The following is a 14,810-nucleotide window of genomic DNA, read 5'->3' on the forward strand; positions in this document are numbered from 1 at the left end:
AAGGCTGATCAACAAAGATCCATTCGAAACAAATTTTAATATCTGATTTCTTATGAAAAAGGGAGTATTGGAAAGCAGCCAAAGAAAGATCCTCAAATAACAGACCTATGTATGTCCTTGTAGGATGAAGAGAAGAACATTACACTGAGGAATAATATATGCCACGTGGAGTTCCATTAGGTTTTACAGCTGATTGTTACCATACTCTCCTGCTTTAGGGGAACTAGCCAAGGCAGTGAGCTGTCCACTTAAGTTACTACAATTTCTGACTGAGTAATCCTCTCTGCTATGTTTAGATGACAATAAGTACCTTTTATTTCTCTTTCTCACTACTTAATTCCACCGTGATTTTTCTACTTGCGAATCTCATTCTCTGATTTCTAGACAAGCTTTAGTTAAAGCCAATATGTCACTGTTTTCCACATTGCTATGTCTTCCTATCCAGTCTCACCAGAATCACACTCTCATTTTCACTTGGATATTCTGTCAGCAGCTCTAATCCATTATATTCTCCTCGTACTAGACCCCTGGTGTGTTTTGCCTGACCAGATCCATTTCCTCTTCTTTCCTGCTATTTCTGTGGCAGTTCAACCCAGTTTTCCTTTGAGGAACCATTCTTCCCCAATTTAATAGTCTTGGAGAGGCCAGTCAGATATTCTGTCCCTGGAATTTAAATCTTGAGCTTAAAGCGACAAAGTCTGAAACTGATGAGAGTTCACGATTCCAGTGGGGAAAGCCATGAGACTACCCAATAGTTCTGGGTCTCTGGTGCTCTCCTGATTCCTGTCCTTTCAGAGTTCCAGTTCCTCAGCTTTTTCTCCTTTTTATGAGCTACTCCTTAGCCTTTCAATAACTAAGTTAGACAACTGATCGCTACCAAAAAAACCCCCAAAAAAACCCCTTAAATTATACACCCCTGAATGCTCTGCTTCTCCTAACTTCCTTATTTCTGTTAGTGATACTATAATCTCTGTCACCTGGGCTGAAAACTTCAAGTTCATTTTTATGTTTCCTCTTCCCTTGACCTCATCCAATCCATTGACGAAATTTGTAGACCCTAACTCTCTCCCTTGATATTTCCCCCTATCTAGACCCATAGCCACCTCTCAGACCCACAATCCATCTGTCTTAGCGGGACAGAGTAGTGGAAAGCTCAGGGCTGCAGAGTCTCCCAAACCCAGACTTAAAATCTGGCTTTTCTACTTGTTAGCTATGCCACCTTGAACAAGCTAATTAACTTCTCTGAGCCTTCATGTTTTGATAATACATACCTCAGACAGTTATTATAAATATTAAAGATCACAGGGATAAAATTCCTTATATGGTTTATGATTAATGCTCAGTTTGGTTACTGTTGTTATCAATTTCTCTAGCTTCTAATTGGTCCCTGCCTCCATTTTCTCTCCATTCCAATACTTTTGATATGGTAATGCCAGGTTAATTTATATATATATATTATATAAAAATGTATTTGTATATTATATATATAGTATTTATTATATTATATATATATATATGTATATATAGTAACTTCTTTAAGCTAATAGCTTTGAAAATTCCCCTTTATCTACCAAACTAAATTCAGGCCCTAATTGCATATCAATCAAGGTTCTACATGATACCTTCTATTCGTTATTCAGTCTGTACCCAGGATAAACAGAATCACTGACTCTTCCATGAACGTACTCTGCCATTTCTTTCTTACATTTGTTTGCTCCCTCTTTTATCTCTATATTCCTGTCAAATTTCTATTATGTTAGAATCTTATATGAGTAAATAAATGTAAAACAGTTAAAATAGTGCCTGACATATAGTAAATACTCCTCAGTAAATGTTACCTGCTGTTATCACTGCTCAATGCCTATGAAATGAAATGCAATGCATGAGGGCAAGAAGGGAGGGGGAAGGGAATTCTATCTAATTGTTAAATTAGTAAGAATCAAAATCCGATCCATTCTGGGCTCTAGGAATATAAAGATGAATAAGACATAACCAGTAGCCTCAAGGATCACAGACTAGAGAGGAAACAGATACATAAATAAGTATGAGAATACTATATATAGACTATATACAAAGACATTTTGAAAGTCTTCCGCAAGCTCTGGCAAATCTCTCACATGTATTTGTAATACATGATTTTAACTGTTGGTATAAAGTATCCTACTTATTCTTCAAAGCCCACTTCAAATCCTTCTTCACCCATGAAGACTTTTCCCATCCCCCCAAACATGTGACTCTCCCACCCAAGCATGCTGTACCTGTCTTAGAACACTTCCCACTGTTTATACACATGCTGTACTCATCTTACTGAACTGTAACCCTTAAGACAAGAATTGTGTCTTGTTCATCTTTATCTACTCTGCAGTATATAGCGTCATGTCCTCCATACCATAGGTGCTCAATAAATACTTTTAAATTAGATGGCATTAGCTTCAAAGGACTACCCAGTTATTTTACTTTGGTGAACATTACAAAAATTATCCAAAGATAATTGCCTCTTCTATAGGTAATCCATTCAGTTGTTCCTTTCCATTAGCATGGACTATTAATATTGGACTATATATCACAACATCAATTACAAGCATTAAAATATATCACTGTTTCTACATTTCTGTATTTCTCTTAGGTCAATACTTTATTGGATAATAACTAATTCAGTTCAGAAAATGACTTTTATTTCTTTTGAATGACTTTTCATGGTTTCTTAGTATGTATGGATTATATTATATGAATCACTCAAGCCTTAAAGCCTAATGTTACCGGATTTATTTGCCGATTTCTTTTTTTGTTGTTGTTTCTAAATAACTAACACAATTTTTTGTTTAATTTCTGTAGGTAAATGTGAATGTAAGGAACAGGTATTAGGAAACTCCAAGGCATTCTGTGGAATGAAATATTCATATGGTAAGTCTGAAGTCCTTGAATGCTTCTGAGAATCTATTCAAACTGAGTACAAAGAATTTTCTAGGCAATGGGATGCCTAGTATATGACATTCTCACTAAATCAAAGCATTAGTCTTATATAATAATGCTAAACACAGTATTCTGGGCTTGGCCTAGATTTTCCTAATAGGGATGGTGTTGAATGTCCTGATGAGGGCAAGAGGCTTGTAGAGCAAAAGCAAGGTTATCCTCCTTAAGGAGAAGAAGCAAAGAACAAAAAGTAAAAACCATGATACATCATCCTTGCTTACAGGTGCTTCTTATCTTAGTAATCTATCTAAAAGGGAAGTCTCTAGTCACTTGAATGATTCCTGTGGCATTTATCAGGGAATACTAAGCAGAAAGCAGTTTAAAGCAGTATTTCAGAGATTAAAAGCTCAGGCGTTGAGCTCAGACCCATAAGGGTTTGATTTCTGGTTTATAGGGTAGGTAACTTAACCTCTCCAGACTTTCTCATCTGTAAAATAGGGATGATGTTACCATCCCCATGAAATGAGATTTTTGAAAAGCACATAGCACATTACCTTGCACATACTAAATGCTCAGTAAATGGTGGGGAGGAGGAAAAGGATATATCGGGGGTGCCAAACAAATGTATGCAAGTGGACACTGGTCAGCGTTGCTCAAGCAGTAGTTTGCTGTAATCAGAAGTGTCTGGACACTGATGCTAACCACTTTGAGCACCCATTGTCATTGCAGAAGTCAAACCTGACTTCATCTTTTGTTATTGGTATATATTGAGTATCACAATTTTAATACAGTTTTTCTTTCTTAAAATGTGTGTACATTTTTTTTGGCACCCTCTGTATATTTGTGAGGCTCTGAGACAAGCTGTCTGCCTGAGTTTCTTCCCTGTCTTCTCTGTATACTCTAAATTCCTCTACCTCTCAAATACCGGGAAAATAGAGCATATAGACAAAGAAAAACGTCACTTCCCTAAAAAACGACTATTACTATCTTCAAATTCTAAATGGCTTTATGTTTGCTATTAAATATATTAAAGATACCCTACCTTGCCAACATATGCTTGTGTCTAGGTTTTTTAACTGTGCCATATTTTATAGGGCCTGAAATATCATTACAATGATGAGAAAATTTTAAGTCATGATTTCTAAAACCAAGTGTTTAGGTTCTTGATAACATTGTATTTAATCTCATAAGAGGTAAAAAAATAAATAAATAAAAGTAAATGTTAAAAACCTCATAAATCTTATCTAAAATTACATGCATATTTCCCTTCTTTAACCTGCCAACTTGACTAAATAATAGAATAAAACTTTTGAAAATTGTAGTGCCTAATAAAGAAAAGTCCATTTAGAGGGAATGGTATTTACTATCAAAAGCAAAAAAAAAAGACCAGTTAGTTCAAAGTCAGTCAGATCAGTGGAAATATCAACTGGTTTTCATTATCACGCAGTTCAGTAGGTCTCTGAACTGACAAACAACCACACTGGCATCTTTTAATGCAACAGTATTATTTTCTGCTTAAGTGAACGTGAATGCTCTTAACGATGTAATGAAAACTTTGGTCTTATTAAGTGCAATATACCTACAGACTTGGGGGAAAAAAGGTTTCTCCCTCACTCCCCCTTTCTCTGGCTTAATGGAAAAAACTTGATTTGATTATTCCTTTAGCAAACACTTAATTGAGCTACCGTAATGAATAGACAATGTCCCTGCTCTCTTTGAGCTTATAGTCTAGTGAAAAAAACATATTTATTGAGCGCTGGCCATGTGTGCTATGTACCTTTCATGCAACTATCTCATCAGGATTCTAGTCCAAACTCTACCTCTAGCCAACCAGGCATGCAAATTTGAGCAGTTCACTTCATTTCTTAAAACTTGCCTCCTCATACATGAAACAAAACTGGACGAGTTCTGAGGACCCCTTAGAAGTCTAAAATTTGGTTATCCCATAAAGCTAGCTGTTTGACAACCATATGCTCAGGATATGGGACCAGCTAGGATAGGGTTCTCTCATTACACAATCTTCCATCAAGATATAGATGAGCCTGTGGGAACTCTCCTAATAATATAGAATAGTGCATCCAATGCTCCTTAGGTCTACTTTCTTCCCCACCCCAACTTATTCCATTACCGAATTCCCACCCTCAACATCCACTTCGTAGTTGCTAGAGCACAATAGGCCCATGAGTCATATAGAACACTGGAACTTTGCCATCACATAGGACAGCCTCTCTAACTCCAGTCAGCTTGCATTTTACACCATGAGAAGCTTAAGTAATCAATAGTATTATTTAATCTCTTTAGAATATTTAAAATATATCCTGGCAATAACATTTGCTCCTTGTCATAACATTATACACAGTTAGCCAGAAGAGTATAATATAGTCAGAATCTAAACAAAAACCAGAATATAACTACTTCCTATGCATCTTCTTTCTATTTAGATTTGATAGCTGAATGTGTTTAAGATTATATTTGCAGTAGGCAAATGGCTGATATTCTCTTAGCATAGTGATATGGGGATGAGTAGCAGTTGAAAATGTCCAAGAAGGAAGAGTATAATTAATATTAATGAAATGAAGCCAGTGCAAAATCGATGAGCCTAATGATTCTGAAAGCAAATTTCCATATTCTCATCATCATTAATTCACTTTTCCATTGTACTCTGAAATGCATATGTAAGTTGTTCAAACCTCAAAAGATAAATGAAATTCTATGCATTTTGACTTTTGGAATTGTGTTGTTACAGTGATAAAAATAAAGATTTTATCAGCTCATGATAAAGGATCTCATGCCGAGGTCAATGTGAAGATTAAAAAGGTCTTAAAATCTACCAAATTGAAAATTTTACGAGGAAAGCGAACATTATATCCAGAGTCATGGACTAACAGAGGCTGCACTTGTCCGATCCTCAATCCTGGTGAGCATTAGACTTTTCTAGTTATTAAACTACCTTGTCTCTGCTGATTTGCTGTTTGTCTTACATTCTCTGAACCACAACTTAAATAAACTGAGCAAAAACATCTCTCCTTTTCACATCTGAATTCTGGGGAAAACCCAAATGGAATTCTTTGAACTGACATCAAAAAAAGTATTTCTCTTCCAGGTGCTCTATTAAAGTATAATATTTTAAAATCCAGCAATATAATATCCTCTGTCCTGAAAGAGAAGTCTCAGATTGGTTCCAGGTGTCAGTAGCAATAGAAAGCACTTTCATGAATTTATCTGCCACTAACACTTTATCTGAAAGCTAGGTCCTATTACGGTGCCCTGGGTAGAACTTGCTCCCAAAGGAAGTTCAAATGCAAAATTTCATCTGTGCAAATAATATTGAATTCATTTTTACTATTGTATGAGAAGCATCTGTTTCTCCTGGAGAGAAAACAACTCTCAAGTTCTCATCATCTTGTTTTTCATTAAATGATCATTCTGGTTTCAAACTAGAAACAGCGGAAATAAACAAACAAGCAAAGGAAAAGGAAAAGAAAAAAGAAAAAACCCTGTAGAATCTTAGGGAAACTTGGAATGGAGTGAAAGTTGCACTTCAAAATGTTTTAGCAGAGGTAGAGACAAGCAAGTAAGCATGGGATTCATACCTTTACACTCTACAAGTACACTCTTTATACTGTGTCATAAGCTGCTTATTTTTCCGTCTCCCTCATTAAATTTAAGGATGGAATTTAGATTTTTGATCATAGTGTCCCAGTACCATTAGTACCCAAATAATAGTAACATAGTTCCCAGATAGTAAGTTCTAGCAAAACAAATAATATTTTTTAAAATCTTCTGTATTTCCCTGTTCCTGTAGTTGCCATCTGTGTCTTAATGGCACTGTTGAAATAGGTGCATGATTTCTCTTCTGGATATAAATCCTTCCATACATAAATCCAGGAAACCACAGTCATTTTAGTAAGAAGTCCTTTGTGGTCTTTGGTAAATAAATTTGAGAGAAACAAACAGATCAATGGAGAGAGAAAGAAAAACTATCAATAAAATATCCCCCCCAACCTAAACCATCTGAACAATGATATACAAACACTTGACTTTAGTTCTACTGTTAACTAATCTCTCCCACCCTTTTCTACCCCTTCAGAATTTTAATCAATTTAAATGTTAATAAGAAAAGAAAATAAGACATTTTAAAATAAATAAATACAGTTTCAAAGAACAAATGAGGTAATCAGAATCTTAGATTTTGAATACAAGAAACAGTCATTAATTTGCATTCTTTTTCCCAACCATCTGTGCACAGGAGCTTTTTCTATAAGCACCTTCTACTCTCTTGGCAAGAGAAAAAAAAATCTGCCCAGTTTTTTTAGGAAGACATTAAAAACAAAAGCTTTGACCATCTGAGCCTCCAGGAAGTGAACTATACTTCCTAATCAGATTCCTGCCAAACAGTCAAAGAATCAACTGATTTCATCACAATTGAAAACATAAACGCAATTATTCAAAGAATTCTTGAAAACATGTTTACTTGCTTTGAAGAAAAGACTGGAACCTGCCAAAGCAAAACCAGACACTCTTTCATTTCACTTTGTTTTTTCCATTTTTACAAGTTCAATAGCTAAGGCCAAAGAAAGCTGATAAGAAAATTCTGAAACCTTACACACCAACTTGCTTCCTTTGCTACTTTTGAAAAGAAGAGATCTAAATGGGTCTCCCTGCAAATTCATTCATTCCTACACTCATACATATTTTTACTCATTCATTAATTATATATTTTAGAATGTCAAGGCTAGCACTGAAATATTTTCTTCTTTTATGGGTATAAAATAAACCCTGTGCCCTCAAGCATGTAGCAAAATAGATGTCGAAAGCATGGAGATAGGAAAATAAAAAGATAAAATGTAAATGCTAACAAGCAATGCAACAGATAACAGAACTGTCCATGATAATTTTTGGCATGATGCTGCTCCTTATTTTATGGATTTATTCAGTATCACTTTTATTAATTCAATTTATATTTATACTTTAATGGCAAATTCCTATAGCATTTGTTCTATTTATAGTTTCAAAGTAAATTCATTTTAAATACTAGATTTAACATTGAAGTTTCCTAAAAATTATTTATGGTGTTTTTAATGAGAATTTTATTATTTCAGAGATGATACAAACAATATCAAGGACATTATGTTTTAACTAGTCTGTTAATTAAATATTGGGATTCACTTTCACGCAGAAGCTAAGGTTACCCTTAAAAGAATTTAAAATACCTTATAATCCACCTTACATTTGTGCTCTCCAGTAGTTAACCCTCTTTATGTCATTACTTTCCTTTTATTTATTTTCTTTGGAAAACACCATCATAGCTATCTTTAAATGTAGGACTGATCTATTTTAATAATCTTTTAAATAACCCTTTTATTATTGTAGAAGCAATATATGTATGTTATAGAAATTTAGGGGAAATTTTAAGATTGCATATTTCTGCCCCTGCAAGATGTTAACATCTTAGTGCAAATCCTTCTACATCATTCTCTGTGCACGTATATATTGTACTTTTTTAACCGAAACAAAATCTTAGTATGTGTTCCATTCTGTAACCTCAAATGATCTTTGCTTCAATTTTAGTTTATTGTCACTAATACTCAGACCATATTCCAATTTCCCAACTGATTCCAAAGTGTTTCTTTTTTTTAAAGATTTTATTGGGGAATTGGGGAAAGGGAACAGACAAGTTGCTGTCCTTTTGTTCTTCAGTCTAGTTGTGGAGGACGTCGCTTCACTGGTCCATGTTGGTATTGTGATCATTGTGCACTTCCTGGCTGAGACAGATCGGTTGCCGGCCATTGGACAGCTGCTCACGGTGGCTCAAAGCAGCTCACGCTGGCTGCTGGCCGCTCACGCTGGCTGCCAGCCATTCACGGTAGCTCATGGCAGCCCACTGCAGTTCCACTGCAGCCTACGCTGTCGCAGGCGACTCACAGCAGCCCAGCTCCAGGTCAAGCTGTTGTTCACCATCTTAGCTGTAGAGGGCGCAGCGTCACTGGCCTATATGGGATCCGAACCAGCGGCCCTGCTGCTCAGAGCTCGTGCTCCCAAGCCAACTCTTAACCAACGAGCCACTCGGCCAGCCCTCCAAAGTGTTTCTTAGAGCTGGTTTGTCCTTGCCAGTATTTAATCCAGGATCACACACTGTATCTGGTTTTTAAGTCCCTCAAATATCTTTTATTCAAGTACAGTTCCCTTTTTATTGTTATTGGAGAAATGTTATTGTTGAAGAAACCAGGCCAGCTGTCCTGTAGATTATCCTACCCTTCTACATTTGTCTGGTTGGTTGGTTGTGGTGTCATTAGCTTGTCCCTCTACCTCCTATATGTTCTGTAATCTCTAAAACAAAGTTCAAGATAAACATTTTGGTTAGAATTCATTACACTTCATGTTGTGTACTTCATGTTGTGTACTTCATGTTAAATCACATTAGAAGATATATAGTGACTGAGTGACCCATCATCGGTGTTGCTAAACTTGACCCTTGGGTTAGAATGATAACGGTGTGGTCTCTCCATTGGGCAGTTTGTTTCCCCTTTTAAGACTAGAATATAATGAGTGTGCTGTTGCTTTAGTCACTGTACAAACATCAAGTTTCCCATTAACATTCACTTAATGATTTTATCACCATTGGTAATCACTTCCTAAATCAATAATTTCATTAGAGTTTGAAGAATGATGTTTTCCTATTCTAATTCCCTTCATTTATTAGTTGACATTCTTCTGTAAATTGACATTCTTCTCTTCCAAGCTGGGCTATTATGTGACCATGAAATACAGTTCTATTGTAAAGGCCGGATATATGCTAAATTCTTTCCCTTTAATTTCTAATTGTCAAAGTAAGGAGTGGTTTTAAAGACCTGCCTCAAAAGATGACAAATTCATTTATCTCTGAAATTGTATTTTTTAAGTATCATTTTGGAATTATGGATTTTTGTTGATTTGGTGTGTTTCAATACAAACCATTATGTTTCTTGATGCTCAATTATCCCAATTTCAATAAGTTATAACCTCCTCTTGCTAACTCTTGTATCCTTTAAAAATGATCCCCATTAATATTTGAAAGCTTCCTTGCTCAGTCAGATATCCCATGCTTTCCTTGTATCTTCCTGTCTTGGACCTGGAATAAGCCATTCTCCAAGAAGCCTTGTTTTGTTTTTTTGTTTTGTTTTGTTTTGTTTTTAGTGAGACCTGTTATTAGAGACCACATGTCTCTTACAGAAGTTCATTACTACTGGGATGACATTTTTTTCTAGGTCATTGCAGTGAATAAACAAGAATATATGTATATTAAACCAGGAGTTTAAATGGATATTTTTTATTGAATTTTAACATCTAGTGTTTTCTCTTAATTTGAATTTAAAAATATATGTCTCCTTAAAGTTCAGCACAGAGAATATAGTCAATAATTTTGCAACTATTATGTATAGTGCCAGGTGGGACTAGAGTAATCAGCAGGATTACTACATAAATTATATAAATGTCTAACCATTTATATAATATAAATGAAACTAATATAAAATAATATTGAATGTCAACTATAACTGAAAAAAAATTTTTTTTAATTAAAAAATAATAGTTTCCAATACCCCCCCCCAAAAAAATAAAGTCTATGTTGCTTTATCTTATATTGGAAATTTTTATTTTATAAACATAATTACTTATTTGCTCTAGCCTATATTAATAAAAATTGTTTCCTCAGTTGGCTAAAAGCTCACTCAAGAGTTTGAGCTCTGAGCAACAGTGGTTCGATGCCCGGCTCGAGCTGAGCTGCCACTGAGCTGCCAACAGGTGGCAGGATGGCTCAGCTAAAAAAAAAATTGTTTCAAAACACCAATATTAATATCACTACAAATATCTACTGAGATTATAATATTTATTTTTATTAATATATAGATAATGAGGCTGTCTTTTCATTTTGTGCATGTGTTTGTTAACCAAAATTTTTTATTTGAAGCCTGGGAAGAATATTGAATTATAAAGTCAGCTCCATGTATGACAAACAAACATCCTGTATTCTAAAAACATATTGACTTTATATAGGGAATATGTGTTATTTTGTATAATCCATACCTCTTTTCCAATGTTTTCCCAAATAGCTGTTAAACTTTTAGAAAATCCTCCTTAATATGCACTACAATACATAGTGAGTCCCCAAGGAATGCTGATATATAGACGTTAACTGTTAAGTGCCCGTGGAATCCTTACTTCTTTACCATAGAGGATGGGGTGGCGTAGAGTAAAACTTCTAAAATCAGACCTGAGCTTAAGTCAAAGCCCTGCTACTACTGAGAGACACTGAACAAGTTTCTTAATCTTGCCAAGACTTAGTTTCCTCATTTGTAAAACAAGAAGAAAAACAATACCTACTTCATAAGGTTATTTTTGAGATTAATGAGATAATACATGTAAAGCACTCAGTAAGCACTTAGTAAATGCCAAGCTGGTATTGTCTATTACTCTGGTTTCGACCATGGATATATAAAACCATGAACCATGAATATATGAAACTGCTGAAATTACATCTCCCCCCTTCAATAAATTATGATACTATATAACCCCTTTCATTCTCTTTTAGGTTTGGAGTACCTTGTAGCAGGACATGAGGATGTAAGAACAGGCAAACTAGTTGTGAATATGAAAAGTTTTGTCCAGCACTGGAAACCATCTCTTGGAAGAAAAGTCATGGATATTTTAAAAAGAGAGTGCAAGTAGCAATAAAGGTGTACAGCACATAATGGCACTTCTCTATGTATAAACTACAAACAATGGAAAGGAGACCTCAAAAATAAAACTGGAATTGTTTTTAAGTGCCAAAATGTATAGAAATGTTCCAATGCATGGGCCTTGTCTAACCTTTCTCTTAGGGGCCCATGTTTAAAAATAGTTTTTTGCATGAAGAGGAATGAAAAATCCTATGCTGATGCCTATCTTCTATGAAACTGATTCTGAAATTCATAACTGTTAAGAATATTTTAATAGCAGTATATTTAGCAATAATCCATCAAGGGCAATACACATAAAAAGGACTCTTCCCAGCTTCAGATATGTTACTACTTACATTTGTACTACTTAAAATAATGAATGAGATTTAAAGGAATCCCCAACCCGTCTATCAGAAAAGGTATTTCTTAAAAAGAGCCTTCTCTTGCGTGATGTGTGTGAACTTTGGTCTATGGGGTGTAAAATGGAACCTCTCCACATGTATGTAGTGTTTCTTTGTATAAAGCACTTTACTGCCTACCACTTGTGTTGTGAAAGTTTGGAGACTGCCGTTGACAGAAAGAAAAGACAAGGGTGTGTAAGAAAACCTACTGAAACAGGAGCATTGCCACTACATGTGGACAAAAGTGACTGTATAAAGCAAGTGGTACTATTTAACTCTGAACACTTGGAGAAACTATGTGAAGATGCAACCTTAAAGAATATGTTTGCATAAAGTCCAGGTTCAGGCTAGTGGTTAGATGCCACATATACCGGCCATCATGAAACGTTTTAAAAAACTAAACAAGAAGAGATTTTAAAATAAGAGAAAAGAAATCATAAGTGTAGAAATATGCTTTGGTAAAAATGAAATGGACTTTAAATTTTAAAAAGCTCATTTATTTGCAATGCACTTGTATACACTTAAAAAGTTATTATAGACACAGAATTTGTTTTATTTGTGTGTTTAGTATTTAAACCTGAATATTGAAACAATTTCCTCCTTTTCTTTATTAACAGTATATGGTCATTTATATTTACTCATATTTTTGACACAATGTATGTTGTGATAGTTCACCAAATTACAGTTTTTCATTATTATTCCTCTTCTGTACCCATGCATAATCACTCTACATAGTTTCTTCTGTACTTGAATATACAAAACATGAACCACAGTGCCATAAGATTAACTTCATATTCAGAACATATTTTTTTCCTGAGGTCCTGTGGACTTGCAAAAGATATATATATATTGCTTCGTTAATTTTTTTATATGTAATAAAGAAATATTATCTCCTGATTTTTGTCTCATTTCCTGATCAACTCTTTCAGTGATGCTAAAGGTTACCTTCTTTTAATGAAGAAACTCAAGTCTAATTCCTTAAATTAAGAAAATCAAACAAAGGACTAGTGTTTCTGCTCTGTTACTCTGGGGTTTGCGGATGGAGAAGATGCTAATTCAAAAGAGTTTAGCTTCTGTAGTCTTTTTCATCAGATGTGTTGCATTTTTTATATTACATTTACTTTTTAATTAATTTTAAAAGTAATAAAAGTTCATTGTTGAAAATACAGAAAACCATAATGGGAAAAAACACCTATATTCCAACCATTCTGTGATAACAGCTGTTAACATTTTAGTGTCCATGTTGCTAGACTGTTTTCTATGCATATACACATACCTTTTATAGAATTAGAATTATACATTTTCTTATGAAATCTACATTTATCACCTGTAGCATGTTCCTCAGCTTCTTACTTAGTCCTGTTTTATCCTAGTAGGTGGAATGCTATCCAGTAGGGAATGATTTACAAACAACTTATGTTGGTAAGTAAATAATGCCAAGAAAAATATTTTAAATACATCAAATATAGGATTTTCTTATTGCCAAGTTGCCTTCTTTTCCATTTCACTTTATTTGAAACAACTATTATCCATTAAAAATTCAAATAATGTCTTTTTTAAGAGTAGAAAGATGTCCACTGGCATAGTAAGTGAAAAAAATTACAGAACAATACATATAGTATTAGACCCCACTCCAAAAACACATTTATAATATATACAGTGTTTCAAGTTATAAAAGATAGATTATAGCAGTATTTACCCTTAGAGAGGAAAGACAGAGGGAGGTTTTCCCTTTTTATTTTGCATATGTCTGTATTGCTTGACTTTCTTTTGTTGATCATGTACTACATTTGTAATTTGTTTTCTAAAACAATTAAAATGTAGTCAATTGTTTTAAAAGCATGTTCAAGAAAAATGATAAAGTTTAATTTTGTCTAGTTTACCAAATTGTTGGACCTCAGTATGTCTTCCCAGTCCTCCTTGATTAGAATCTTGTAGTTGCTCTTTCAAGCATCTTATCTGGCAACATTCCAAGAATATATAATTATTGGTATAACCATTTCTTAAGTTCTTGATTTCCAAATCACTTGCAGTCCTTCCACTGCAGTTTTAATTTCTTAAGAGCATCATTGGGCTTCCAAAGTGAAAAAAAAGGAAAGAAAACTCTGTTTCCCATTTGTAAAATTAAACAACAAAATGGAGTGTAAGCTAGCCGTCCCATGACCCCATTTCCATTCCATAATTCCATCATTCTGCCACACTTCTATATACATTTTCTCCTCCCAGGCATCTTTCAAAATAACCGTCCTGGTACCAAGGCAACAGAGTCAAATAAAACTTCCATCTATGGCTGCGTACAAACCTGAACACTTCCTTCAAAAGCTACTGGGAAAGTCTCTGCCCCCAGAGCTTGACTCCCTATGCCATGGGGCTTTATTAGTCAACAGATTAGTTGCATAATTTCCACATACCTCTCTGCAAAATTTGCCTGAGGTCAACCCTGTCTCTGCCCTCTCATTACATCACTTTCCCCATAGAGGAATGTTACTAATATTTAGTGTTTGATGCAATGGAAAGTCTCAATAATGGGATAATCTTTTAATAGTGTCCACTAAATGAGGTCAAATCTGTGGGGATGTGACCATGAGTCCAAAAATCAGCATCCATCTGGCTATATTAAACAGAGAGCAAGGCCTATTATGGGTAAACACAGCTTTTTGGGATACTTTGGATTCTGGCAAAACAAAACCTTTTCTGAATGATCAGAGACTTATCAACTCTAAATGGTGGGAAAAAGAACCTTGAAAATTCCTTGTGTTGGCTGTCCCTTTGCCACTCCCCTGGAATGCCTGAGAACAAG

General features: G+C 34.7%; 1 protein-coding gene across 2 annotated transcripts in view; it reads left to right on the plus strand.

Moving 5' to 3' along the window:
- Positions 1-13,122, plus strand: part of NTN4 (netrin 4) — a 95,684-nt gene extending 82,562 nt beyond the window's left edge. The window contains exons 8-10 of one of the 2 annotated variants that reach the window (XM_019641700.1): positions 2,836-2,904; positions 5,660-5,830; positions 11,483-13,122. In XM_019641700.1, the coding sequence (XP_019497245.1) occupies positions 2,836-2,904; positions 5,660-5,830; positions 11,483-11,619 (377 nt within the window). In that variant the 3' untranslated portion in view covers positions 11,620-13,122. The remainder of the gene's footprint in view (positions 1-2,835; positions 2,905-5,659; positions 5,831-11,482) is intronic. The other variant, XM_019641699.1, reaches the window with a different exon arrangement.
- The last annotated feature ends 1,688 nt before the right edge of the window (positions 13,123-14,810 follow it).

This window comes from Hipposideros armiger, unplaced genomic scaffold (assembly GCF_001890085.2).
Source record: "Hipposideros armiger isolate ML-2016 unplaced genomic scaffold, ASM189008v1 scaffold_63, whole genome shotgun sequence".
Classification (NCBI taxonomy): Eukaryota; Metazoa; Chordata; class Mammalia; order Chiroptera; family Hipposideridae; genus Hipposideros; species Hipposideros armiger.